This window comes from Squalius cephalus, assembly GCF_949319135.1.
Source record: "Squalius cephalus genome assembly, chromosome: 17".
Taxonomy (NCBI): Eukaryota; Metazoa; Chordata; class Actinopteri; order Cypriniformes; family Leuciscidae; genus Squalius; species Squalius cephalus.
In genome coordinates, this window is record NC_137138.1 from 10,169,971 (window position 1) to 10,183,500 (window position 13,530).

The window sequence follows — 13,530 nt, forward strand, 5'->3', positions numbered from 1 at the left end:
TAAACGACATTTGTAAAACATCTCAAATACTTAGATTCATCTTGTTTGCAGATGATACAAATATCTTTGCATCAGGAGACGATTTACATCAACTGTGTCAAATTGTTACTTTGGAACTTAAACGTGTTAATATGTGGTTCAAACAAAACAAATTATCACTAAATTTGAGTAAAAGTAAAATGATGATATTTGGCAACTGTAATTCTAATGCTCAGGAAGCCATTCAGATAGAGGGTGTGGTTATGGAGCGGGTGCATGAAATCAAATTCCTTGGAGTTATTATTGATGATAGAATTACTTGGAACTCTCATATTAAATATGTAATCACTAAAATATCAAGAAGCATTTCAGTAATTTCAAAAGTAAAGCACATTTTAAACATCAAAGCTCTGCATACGTTATATTGTTCTCTGATCTTGCCCTATTTACATTATTGTTCAGTGGTATGGGGTAGTACTTATAAAAGCACATTAAAACCAATAGTAATGCTGCAAAAAAGAGCTATTCGATTAATTCATAAGGTTGGGTTTTTGGACCACACAAACTCATTATTTTTAAAATCTAAAATCATGAAGTTTTGTGACATTGTTGAGTTTCAAATAGTACAGATGCTATACAAAGTAAGGCACAAAGTGTTACCAAGCCAAATACAAAGAAGGTTCCAGGAACGTACTGGTTATTATGAATTACGTGAAGAATTAAACTTTAGGATTCAGAAACATAGTACAACTTTGAAAAGTTTTAGCCCAACAGTTAATGGGGTTCAATTGTGGAATAATTTAGAGATGGAGATGAAAAGATGTCTAAACATCAATCTTTTCAAATATAAATACAAACAAAAGATTTTTGAAAAGTACAGAGAAGAAGAAATGAGTTGCCATTAGGGGTATTTCTAGCATTATCAGATACTGAAAGTGTGTATAATCCGTTTTGTTGTTGTTGTTGTTTTTGTTTGTTTCTCTCTTTTTTTTGTTGTGGTTTCCTTGTTGTTGTTTTGTTGCTTTTGCATTATGATTCTTTGTACTATTGTGAAATGAGTTTTTTATTGTATTAATTTGGGGTGTGGGCGCTTATAAGCTCTTTTGCTTCGGCCCACTCCTTTTGAGCAGAATGTTTACTGCTCAAATAAACTAATAAACTAAACTAAACTAAACTAAACCTTGAAGAAGCTTTGTGTCTGTGTGTGTGTTAGTATTCTTGGTTACAGGTTAAGGAACAAGTTGTTATTATTCACTACTTGTGGAGATTGACTGACTTGTTTTCTTCGACATGTTGGCGCCCAGCAACCCTGATCTGCGATCTGGAAGGTCAAGAAGTGCATACATTCAGGGTCCGAGTGTCAGCCGCATCGATGGAGATATGCTTCATTCTATCAGTTTATATGTGGATATTTACTATGTTTTTCTATTTCTTAGCCAATCAGAATCATTTAACCTGAAGCAAGGATGTATAGCTTAGACCTTGGTGTAGACTTTTATTGCTGTGATCTTTGTAACTGTAAACGGGGTGCCCTACGAACTCTTGTGAGTCTTAAGCTGACTTCTGCCTGATGAAACTGCAAACTATCTCCAGTAAAAAAATATTTAATTCTTGTCTTAAATTGACTGCACTTCTAACTCCATGGTCTTAATTATTCATATCTGGTCCTTGGGTCTTTAACTGTAAATTAATGAAGTCACCTTTAATTTCACAATAAATAAATAAAAAACTATCCATACTGCAACTAACCAGCTAATAAGTGTTGCTATGAAAAACTAAACGAAAATGAGGAAGGTTGCCTTGCAACTAACTTAAATAATTTGAAGTTGAAGTATAACTGAAAAATAACTAAAAATGAAATAAATTAAAACATATTTAGAAATAGTTGGAAAAAATATGAATAACAATGACAAGATCACATAAAAAATAAAAATATAACTCATTGAATTGAACTAATTGAAAATGAAATCTGAAAATATAAAAATAAAAGCTAATTCAAAATATTACTAAAATTACACACACACACACACACACACACACACACACACACACACACACACACACACACTATTGTGTTGTACTTTGGTCAGCTATTAGCTGTTTTAGCTGTTTATCTCTTAAAACTTCATTCCTTCATACAAATCATTTAGAGATAAACTATCTTTATAACATGCACAAGGTAGCCTATATATATGATAGATTATGAGAGTACAGAGTACAAAGAAGAGTAAATGATTCAAATTGCTTGATTGTTCAAGTCTATTAATAATAGCTACACAAATCAGTTCAAACTATTTAAATAAGGTTTTTGTCAGGTGTGGGCATATATCAGTGGTGTGCAGTGGTGTTTTAAAGTGAGGAGGCAAATTCCTCACATTTGTTTGTTACTGTATATCAAATGTAAATTTACGTCTGCTACACTTAATTTCCCTAGTTAAATAAACATTACATAAAAAAGAGAGTCCAAATAAAATTATTTTATTTTATTTTTTGCAATAACTAGCTTAGTCTGAATATTTTTTGGCGTACGTCATTTTTGGCGTACGTCATTTTTTGTCCTTAGCGGGGCCGATGGATAATGCCGTTCTGTTGTTTACCAACTCCACAAAAGTGGCGAAATTCACCCTAGGACCCACACCGTGTATAGGCGCGCTTTTGTCTATGTGTTCAGCTGGTAAATCCATGTCTGTTTTTCTGTCAGGCGTGGGTGTATATATAAATCACACTATACAGGAGATTAGAAATGAGTCTTTAATTGGAGGAGAAACATTACTCAACCACTACATAAAGACAAGAACGGACAAATAACTGCAGGTAGAATAAAAACACAGACTAAATGAGGGAGCTAAACAGACACAGCTAAACAGAATGATTAACTGATGGGAAACTGAGGCAACTAACAAGGACACAGGCAGGCGCAGAACAGAAAACAGAACATACACGTGACAGTTGTAAATATAGCTGAGACTTTGAACCAATTCAATTGTGAAATCGAATGTGTAAAATCACAGTTTGCATACACATACACATGCGTGAGGTTAAATTGGAAGTGAATTATTAGTTTTGCTGTAAGAACATATGAGTTCATATGATATATTACAGGATTATAATTGATACTGATGGACCATTTGAAAGATTGAATAACTCGTGATACTGCTGTCAATGTGTTTTTTGTCTATTTCCTGTCCCTCTCCCTGTACCAATGGGTACATGCATGAGTAATGGGGAGGGGCAAAAGACTTCATATAAATAGACTTCGCTGACAAACACTGCAGTACAATCTAGACACGTTCAATGGCAACCATTCAAAAAACCTAAATAGCAAACTTGGGGAGAAGAGCCCTTTGCAGAAAAAGTGCGAGAGGAAATGAAACAGGAAGTCAACATAATGGAGGACGGTTTTCAAGGCCATATGGCACCTACTGTGGTATCCATGTTGAAGATCAAGAATGAATGCATTCGAGTGGTCCTGGCAGAGACCCTCTGCACATTTATCATGATGGTGAGATGGTTTAATAGTGGCTCATTTGCATGTTCATTGCTGGAATAATTGTCACTGTGTGATGATGCCAAGCTTGGAAAACAATTTACTGTTGAGTATTTTACTGATGATTTCTTTCATTGTTCATTGCTTTATTCATCTTCAGCATAGAGCATGTGTACTTGTCATTGTAATGATTTGGATCACATAGCCACAGTCAGGTCAGTAGGCTGCGGTCAGTGCATTGGTGATTGGCGTCAGACCATGTGCTACATATATTCTATTCTTAGAAAAACTGGCTGGACATACTTTTTTCCATGATCAGGTGAAATCAATGTGACCATGTCAATTGCAAAAACTTGGGCAACAGCAATGCTAACTGACCAGTCATGTGCGAAACCTATGTTCCAAATTGAGTAGCTGTAATCAGTCCAGTTTTATTTTAGTATTATTCATACACTATTATAGTTTTATTCATATTTTGAATTAGCTTTTGTTTTTATATTTTCAGTTTTCATTTTAATTTTACTTCAATTTTGAGTTGTTTTGTCATTTTTATTAGTTTTTGTTCAACAATAAGGTCTCATTTGTTAACAATAGGAAATGCATTAACTAACGATGAACTAACGATGACATTTTTTTTTAACCTTTATGAATGTTAGTTAATACAAAAGTTCACACAGTGCATTAACTAATGTAAACAGATACAACTTTTGATCTTAAAAATGGATTAATAAGTGCTGAGATTAGCAATAAATAAGATTATTAAATGCTGTAGAAGTATTGTTCTTTGTTCATGTTAACTAATGTAGTTAACTTATGTTAAAGGTCCCGTTCTTCGTGATCCCATGTTTCAAACTTTAGTTAGTGTGTAATGTTGCTGTTAGAGCATAAATAATATCTGTAAAATTATAAAGCTCAAAGTTCAATGCCAAGCGAGATATTTTATTTAACAGAAGTCGACTACAGTGAACGGCTCGTTTGGACTACATCCCTCTACTTCCTTCTTTAATGATGTCACTAGGACCGTTTTTTGACTAACCTCCGCCCACAGGAATGCTCCCTCAACTCTACTGGCTACTTGCGCACTTCTTATAACTTACTGTTTACTCAGCTCTTGTGATTTTCTGAAGTAAAACTGACGCTTCATCTTTTGTGTGATGTACAATAAACTTTATTAAACTCATCAGTATATGTTTGATCATCATTCAGACAGCAGACTTGTAGGCTATTAATAAATAATGGATAGCCTACAAGCAGATGACAAATACGTTATAATAACCGTAATTAAACTACTAAACTATACCTGTTTCATCTCTATACATCACTCTGACTCTGTAGGCATTATTGTCCGACTCGAAATGAACACCTACTGAGAGTTTCTGATATTATCATCATTCCGTGAGATGAAATTGTCCTGACAGACTGAGCGCGAGCTCATGAAGCTCCGCCCCCTGCGTCGTCCAGCAGCACCTCATTTGCATTTAAAGGGCACACACTGAAACAGCTCGTTTTTCTGAGCCCCCAAAAATGACAATTTAAACATGCTGTAAAAAATGATCTGTTGGGTATTTTGAGCTGAAACTTCACATACACACTCTGGGGACATCAGAGACTTATTTTACATCTTGTGAAAAGGGGCATAATACGGGACCTTTAAAGGTGCATTAAGCAACTTTTCATGTTAAAAATACCCGTTTTTCTAACCCATACATGCTTAAACAATTGCCTGATGGGCTGAATGAGCCCTTCTATGATCACTGCGATTGCCTCTATAATCCTGTACAGTAAAATAAATAAGAGGGATTCGGGACGGAATCGACTGAGCGTGACGTCATGCGCGTTCACGCTCACCTGGTTATGTCTGGCAGGTTTGTGTATTCGCCGCCATTATCCGCATCAGCGAAGACAACTCGAGCGACTTTTGCAAAAGTAGAAGATGGATTCAAAGAGACCGGCTTCTAGTTCATCCCAAACCCCAACGCAAACTCCATGTAACCGCGTGCACAACTCTGGTTGCAGTTTCGTGTGTCGCCAGAAGGGGGGCATAGTTCTGCAAAAACTCAGAGACTTGCGCAATGCACCTTTAACAAATAAAACCTTATGTGTTACCTTTTATTTTTGTTTTAGTTCAGTTTTAGTTTTAATTTTAATTTATTTCCATTTAGTAGGCTACTTTTAGTGCTTCAACTTAAACTGATTTCAGATAATTTCCAAGGTAACATTTTTGTTTAGGTTAAGGTTTAATCTTTAATTAAAATAACAACAATGTTTTTTAACCATTTTTGACTGGAAAAAGTTTGACTTTTTTTTAGAATTTTTTACTTCATCGGAAGAATTTTTTACTTCATCGGTAAAGGTTTTGCCACTTTGACACGCACACACACACACACACACACGCACGCACGCACGCACGCACGCACACACACAAATTATGGACATGATTCGAAAAGGTTAAATGGTCCTGAAAAAAATATTCACACTTGTATTGTCCACGGTAAAAATGATAGCATTGGAAACAAATGGGAAATTAATTTCATCTAGTGGAAACGTTTGGTACTGCACCCGAACAAAATCTGAAAGCTCTTTTTTTTGGAGATATCAAGCTCAAATTTGGAACACAACTTGTTTAGATTTATGGCTTTGATTTTCTTACAGTTTTAGAGTAAAACTGTTATTTATTACTGTTAAACTATTATTTGGATCATATAACAATTTCATATAAAATGTTAAAATAGTCATTTTTGTGCATTTTTCATAATAATAAACTTATATATCTTTTTTTAATTCCACATTTTAAACTTTCACTTAAGCAATATTCTGCCAAGTGTCATCTTTAAAAAGAGACCAAACTTAAGTCTGTGCTCCGAAGCATTCAAGATTTAAAGATTTTTAATTGAATTGCTATGCTAAGTGGTTAACAGGCAATAAATGGATCAAAATTATTCCATAAATTGAATTTAGTACCACAAAATATTAAATTAAAAACATTATCGAACTAAAATACAGAGCACTCATTTCATTGAAGTAAAAAACAAATGCTGTCATTTTTGACCACCATAGTTTTACTTGCAGTTTTAGTTAACAATAATAACTCTATTTATGTCTAATTGTGGTCTCTTTAGTTAAAACTATCATATGTTCATTCATAAAATTTTCACTTTTTATCTGAGAAGTCGCCATGAAATAAGCCTTGAATCAGGGTTTTATTTTCCTGTCTGGCTGCGCATCATCCATGATAAGCATATTTAGTTTCTCTTAAAGACTATTTTTGAATTCCAGGTGTTCGGCCTTGGCTGTGTTGCACAAGTGGTCACAGGAAATGGTTTTTTCGGAGATTACCTCAGCATGAATTTAGGCTTTGGACTGAGTGTGGCTATGGGTGTGCACATTGGTGGAAAAGTGTCAGGTGAGACCCTGTTGTCCCCAAGGTCAGAGCTCTCCTAATTCACTGTTTTCCATATTAATGACAATTAATAATGCAATATGTTTTACTCCATTGAATAGGAGCTCATATGAATGCAGCTGTTTCGTTCACAATGTGCGTGTTCGGCCGTTTGCGCTGGAAGATGCTGCCACTGTATGTTTTCGCCCAGTTTCTGGGTTCCTTCCTCGCTGCCGGGACCATTTTTTCACTTTATTACGGTGAGAAGGAGTTATTTTTGTTCTTAGTGTTGGAATAGTTCATATAAATTGCCACAAGGTTTCTTCACTCACATCTGTACTGTGCTTTATAGATGCTATACATCATTACTGTGGGGGCAATTTCACTGTATCTGGTCCCAAAGCAACAGCTGGGATCTTTGCCACATATCCAGCACCTTACATCTCAATCTACACTGGATTCTTCGACCAGGTATTTCAAAATGAATCATGTGCAAAAAATATTGTTCAACTGTACCCATTAAGCACTTTTAGAGGAAGATATTTTTAAATTCCGAATCAGGTTGTGGGCACCGCCATGCTGTTGCTGTGTCTGATGGCTCTGGCAGACCAGAGAAACCAGCCGGTTGTGGCTGGAGGTGAGCCTGTTGGTGTGGGGCTCGTGGTGCTGCTCATCGGTGTCTCTATGGGGAGCAACAGCGGCTATGCCATCAATCCCACACGAGATCTAGGGCCAAGAGTCTTCACACTGATGGCAGGTTGGGGCATGGAGGTTTTCAGGTGAATAAATATGCATTTTCAGCCTCAATAACCCTGAATTCTTGATATGCATCAATTGAAATTATGTTTTGGATTTCGATAAAGTAAGTCACAGTTATCTAAATAGCACCTAAAGGGACATGGTGATGAAAAAAATATGAGATGGGAGGATAAAAATATTTCAGTGCTTTTGCGTTCCCTTGAGAAACTTTGCATTCGCACGCAAAGAACTCAAAAGGTTTCTCAGGGGAACGCAAACATTTCGCAAGCGAACACAAAGTTTCTCAAGAGAATGCAAAAGCATTGACTTACATTTTTTCCTCCCATCATATTTTTCCCTTTAGGGAAGCGTTCCTCTAATCAGATCCTGGAGGGGCCACTGCCCTGCAGAGTTTAGTTCTAACCCTAATCAAACACCTGAACAAAGCTAATCAAAGTTTTCAGAGTTAGAATATTGCAGGTAAGTGAGTTCATGGTTTGAGCTAAACTCTGCAGGACAGTGGATTTGAGGAACCCTGCTTTAGGGGCCTCGTAATTATCAGATCAGATCTATAACAGGAAAATATTTTGGTAACACTTTACAATAACGTCTCATTTGTTAACATTAGTTAATGAATTAACTAACATGAACTAACAATGAGCAGTACAGTTGTTACAGTATTTATTAATCTTTGTTAATGTTAGTTTAGTTAATAAAAATAGTCGTTCATTTTAGTTCGCAGTGCATCAACTAATGCTAACTGTTAATGATTTTAATAGTAAATGTTGAAATAAATACTAAAGTAGTTTACTAATGTTAACAGTTGTATGCCTAAAAATATTTGTTTTATTTAGGGCTGTCAAAAGATTAATCGCGATTAATCACATCCAAAATAAAAGTTTGTGTTTACATAATATATGTGTGTGTACTGTGTATAATTATTTTGTATATATAAATACACACACATGCATGTTGTATATATTTAAGAAAAATGTTGATTTTTGTATAATTTATATATATATAAAAATTATATTTATATATAATATAAATTATATATAAATATATACAGTATATGTATGCAAATATTTCTGTGTATTTATATATACAAAATAATTATACACAGTACACACACATATTATGCAAACACAAACTTTTATTTTGGATGCGATTAATCGCGATTAATCTTTTGACAGCCCTAGTTTTATTATGTTTACATGATTGTTTATTAAAATAATAATGAATTATTAAAATATTATGTAGACATAATACATATTACATTATTATTTAATCATACATTGAAACATCCATTGTGATTTTACTCAAAAGTTGACAATAGGAAAAAAATTACAATTGTCAGATCAAATATGTAACAAGAAAGAAAGAAAAAACATTTAAAGTTGTATGGCTAAATAATAAATAATATTTTTATAATATTAAATTATTAAAACATTACATGAAAATATAAAATAATAATATATTATTTTACATTTTTATTTATTGGAAAGAATAATTAATAAAGCAACAAAAAAAAAATCTATATTTATTATTTAATTTGAAAGTGTAAATTACAGTAACAGTACAGCATAATTTGATTACATTTAATTAAAGTGTTGCCTCAATGTATTTCCAGGGCAGGCAATGGATGGTGGTGGGTACCTTTGGTGGCCCCCTTCATTGGTGGAGTGACTGGGGCTTCAATCTACAAAGCATTTGTAGAGCTACACCACCCTGATCTTAAAAGCACTCAGACACAGTCTACAAGAGATCCTGAATGTGTTCCTTTGGAAAAGTGCAAGAATGGCAGTACAGAGATATCTGTGTGAGACCTGCTCAAGTTAAGGACCAAGATTGTTACAGAGACCAAAGAAAGAAAGTGCCATTTCTACCGAGGGCAGCTGGGATGTTTACAGTAATAACATGAAACATGGATAATGGCTGAAAAGCCTATGGGGTAAAATTTTTTCAGGCAAACTTTCTCAGTCCAGTGTGTACTACAGTACTACAGGCATTGTGTACTACAGTACTACCTTTTGAGTTAGACTAGAGGAATAAGCTACTGAAGAATCTCAGGACTCAGGATTGTCCATGTTTGATCTTTAATAAATACACACACGCTCACACAGACTTATGGGCATCAATAGATGAAACTGAGCTGCATAAGTCATGATGAATGCCCAGCATTAGCCAAAAGAACAGTCAACACGCCTGTACGGTAGGGGTGGGCGGTATGAGACGGATAGATACATTATTTAAGATTATTTCTATTCGTTATGATATTGATATACTGTTGTCAAGTAAGCCCCGTTGCGAGCATGTGCATTCCTCTAAACTGTCCGGGTGCTGCACTGCTCTAGTTGACTGCTGCGCCTTTTCCCCCGAAAATATCACGTTAACAACAACCCTTTAGAAAACGTAATTCCTTTGTGGATCCTCTTGATCTGCTTTCTCCATGTTTCTTTGACAAATCTCAGTGTCTTAGTCGACTGACATTTTCTACAGCGGTAACGATATATACCGTCATACCGCCCAGCCCTACTATGGGAACAGTCTGTGGGCATTTGTTGGGACGGCGGGGTCACCGTTTAGTCACGCTGTGTCTCCACGAGACCCCTTGTCCTTTGGCTGTACTGCCGCCACTCGCTGGGACCTGCGCTGGCTGCTTCTTCTTGGGAGTGGGTGGCTTGGCCTTGCCCCGGAATGCCTTGGCTGGGTCCAGCTTGTTCAATAAAGGTTCACTGGATGTGTCAAGATAGGGATCACCATAGAACGTCAGGGGTTGGTAGAGAGCGGCCCATTGCTGTATCAAGAAATCAATGGAGAAGTTGCTTATATATATATATGTTCTTCTAGCTCACCATGATAACTATAGGTCACAAGGGTCATTGGAACCTATAGTTTAAGTGACCATTTCTAAGTTAAAGCATTTACTTTGCTTATCTATATTAAAGCGTCCTCTCACTGAAAGAACACATTATCTGGATGTTTTGGGAAGAGCCTCCTGTTGAAAGTTAGAGCCTGACCAAATCCAACCTTGAAGAAGCTTTGTGTCTGTGTCTGTGTGTAAGTATTCTTGGTGACAGGTTAAGGAACAAGTGGCATTATTGGAGATCGACTGACTTGTTTTCTGCAAACTATCTTTAGTAAAAATGTTCTTTAATTTATTATAATTCTGACTCTTGTCTTAAATTGACAGCCCTCCTAACTCCTGTTCTTCATTATTCATATCTGGTCCTTGGGTCTTTAACTGTAAATTCCCTAACACTATCATTTAAAAGTTTGGGCACAGTAAGATTTTTTTTCTTCTTCAAAGAATTAATACTTTTATTAATCAAGTACACATTAAAATTTATTAAAAGTTATTTATATTTCAAACAAATTATTTTCACAAAAATATTAAACAAAATATTAGGCAGCATAACTGTTTTCAACATTCTTAAAGCACTAACTCAGCATATTAGAAGGATCATGTGACACTGAAGACTGGAATGCTGTGATTGCCATCACAAGAATCAATAATAAAATATATTTAAATAGTAATTTTAATTTGCAATACAAATTTCACAATGATACTGTTTTCCTGTATATTTGGTCCAAAATTCAGCATTAGTGAGCTGTGAGCATAAGAGAGTTCTTTCAAAAACAATAAAAAGTCTTACCAACCCCATACTTTTACTACAGATGGTAGTGTATTTAAATCAGGCCATTTAAAGTCAATGAAGTGATTGTTACTTCATACACGTTTGCATATATTAAATAAAATATATAGAATAAAATAAGGAAGCCAAAGGCTAGTAAGTATTTTAACAGAAAAAAATACACACATCTCCTTTAATTCAATTTGTTCGGGCTGTAAAAAAATAAAAGAAAAGAAAAATTTGTATTCATATAAACTGTATCTGCAACCAAATATAAATGTGTAAAAACATACAGTATGAATATTAATTTTTCAGAAAACATTTTGTGTAGACTTTAGTCAAATAAAAAAAAACATCATAATTTAATAATAATAACTTAAATATTCTGATTTGATAGAACTGAATAGATAATGCTGACCTTAGCTTGCGGGCTGGGGCCATACGGAGTGAAATTACACTGCCACTCGGGAAGCCCCAGATGAGTGATCATAAGTCGGTAGTAGGCAGTGAAGGAGGGGGTGAGATAGTGCCAGAAAAGTGATCGGTCCAAGAACCACACCTCACACTGCTGGGCCATTACACCTACACAGAACAGGCCAGCAGACACAGGGCCAGATGGTAGATTAAAATGATAGAGCCTAAACCTTTTTTGTATGCTAACTCTTCATATCCTTCTGGATTAAGTGTGGGATGCATAATCACCTGGAGTGCAGTTCTTGTAAACAAGGCATACTTTGCCATTACCATTGCAGGGGTCCAGTTCAAATATGTGACTACGACAATCAAAGTGAGGCTGTTCAGGGCCATCAGATTCTAAAAAAAGAGACACGACATAGGGTATATAATTCATGCAAATTTGCATGCAATGAAATTAAGATAAAATGCCTTAAGATGAAAGAAAATCTCACCCTGTAAGTCATCATCGAAGTCAAGATCAGCTAAGGTAGGTGCATTGGGGAGGGAATATACGTTTGACTGAATCAGGGGTCGTAGCTGAGCAACACTGTTTATCACCATGCATCCCACTGGAACCACTTCATCTGGAAGACACAAAGCATGTATAGTTTTTTATAATAAAAGCGTAACCATAATATCAAAAAATCTAAGAATGATGTATAATGATGTGGTCACAGAAGTAAAACACTGATCAGATATAAAAAAGCAGTATAATAGGGCTAAATTTAAGGCATCGTCATGGTTTAACCACACTATAAAGGGTTTCATTTGATCAGTGCATGTTTCAGGGTGCTCACTTTCCAGCTTGGAGTTCCAGGCAAGCATGAAGCCGTCTGTTGTGAGATAGAAATCTCTGAGATCTTCCGGCAAAACACAGTTGTTTTTCTGGAGAACACACAGGAAAAACACTCCCGATATAAATATACCCACATCAAAGACCTGCTTTGAGAATATTCTCTGTTATATTGAAATACCTCCATACCTGCTCCCACGAGAGAAGGCATCTCTTTTCTGCAGGGGCTTTCTCTGCAAACCGTACATCCAGCACACCAGGGAGGTTCTCTGTCAAGCAGAAAATATGCCAAAGAATCATGCACATACATGCATATGTATGTAATAACATTGATAACTGACTTGGTTTGCATTAGTGCTAAGACAGCCACACACACACACACACACACTTACCCTACCTATAAACCTAAACCTATACATCACAGAAAACTAAAAAAAAACATCACTGTATGATTTTTAAGCTGTTTTCCTCATGGGGCCCCCAAAATGTAAACTTTTTCACGTTTAACTATCTTTGTGGAGACATTTGGTCACCTCTCTCAGTGTAGGTTAAACAAGAACACACATACACACTCACAAAATATGAAATCACCCTAAGCTGCTTTGTTGGTCTTAGCTGGTTTAAGATGGTCTCCCAGTCTAGCCAAGCTGGTCGCCAGCTGGCCTCCCAGCCTGATCCACTAACACGAACCCAAAACCAGACCAACCCGGGAGACGAGCTAGCCATGATGTTTTCTTCAGCAGGGCATGCAGCCTATTGTAGGATGCAGTCTACAATTATTTTTATTAAACATCGTCCACTCACCCAAAACCCGAGTAATACCGAGGGTGAGTCTATCTACAAACACCTTGAATGTCTTCTCGTCTTTTATCTCCTCCATTCCAAAATAACACAAAAAGCATCTATATAATTCTATGACACTTATTCTCTTGCTGCAGTCACACTGACGGATGCTGATGTTACCAAGCACGCAGAACCAAAACATTGCGGTTCTGCACTCCTATTGGCTGAGAAAATGAGAGATTAGTGATTTGACCAATAGTATACTGGATGGGCGGGCGAA

General features: G+C 35.9%; 2 protein-coding genes across 2 annotated transcripts; one reads left to right on the forward strand and one right to left on the reverse strand.

Moving 5' to 3' along the window:
- The first annotated feature begins 3,250 nt into the window (after positions 1-3,250).
- On the forward strand, positions 3,251-10,750 carry aqp7 (aquaporin 7). The gene is made up of 6 exons (XM_079898535.1): positions 3,251-3,481; positions 6,743-6,869; positions 6,968-7,105; positions 7,198-7,316; positions 7,407-7,624; positions 9,214-10,750. The coding sequence occupies exons 1-6, from the start codon at positions 3,347-3,349 to the stop codon at positions 9,404-9,406; spliced, it is 930 nt and encodes a 309-aa protein (XP_079754661.1). The 5' UTR covers positions 3,251-3,346; the 3' UTR covers positions 9,407-10,750.
- Positions 10,159-13,444, reverse strand: tpgs2 (tubulin polyglutamylase complex subunit 2; the record flags this gene model as incomplete). The annotated part of the gene is made up of 7 exons (XM_079898536.1): positions 13,272-13,444; positions 12,657-12,736; positions 12,472-12,559; positions 12,127-12,258; positions 11,921-12,031; positions 11,637-11,800; positions 10,159-10,380 (listed from the first exon to the last, which is right to left on the reverse strand). Exons 1-7 carry the CDS (start codon positions 13,345-13,347, stop codon positions 10,159-10,161), a joined length of 873 nt encoding a protein of 290 aa, XP_079754662.1. The 5' UTR covers positions 13,348-13,444.
- Positions 13,445-13,530: the final 86 nt, after the last annotated feature.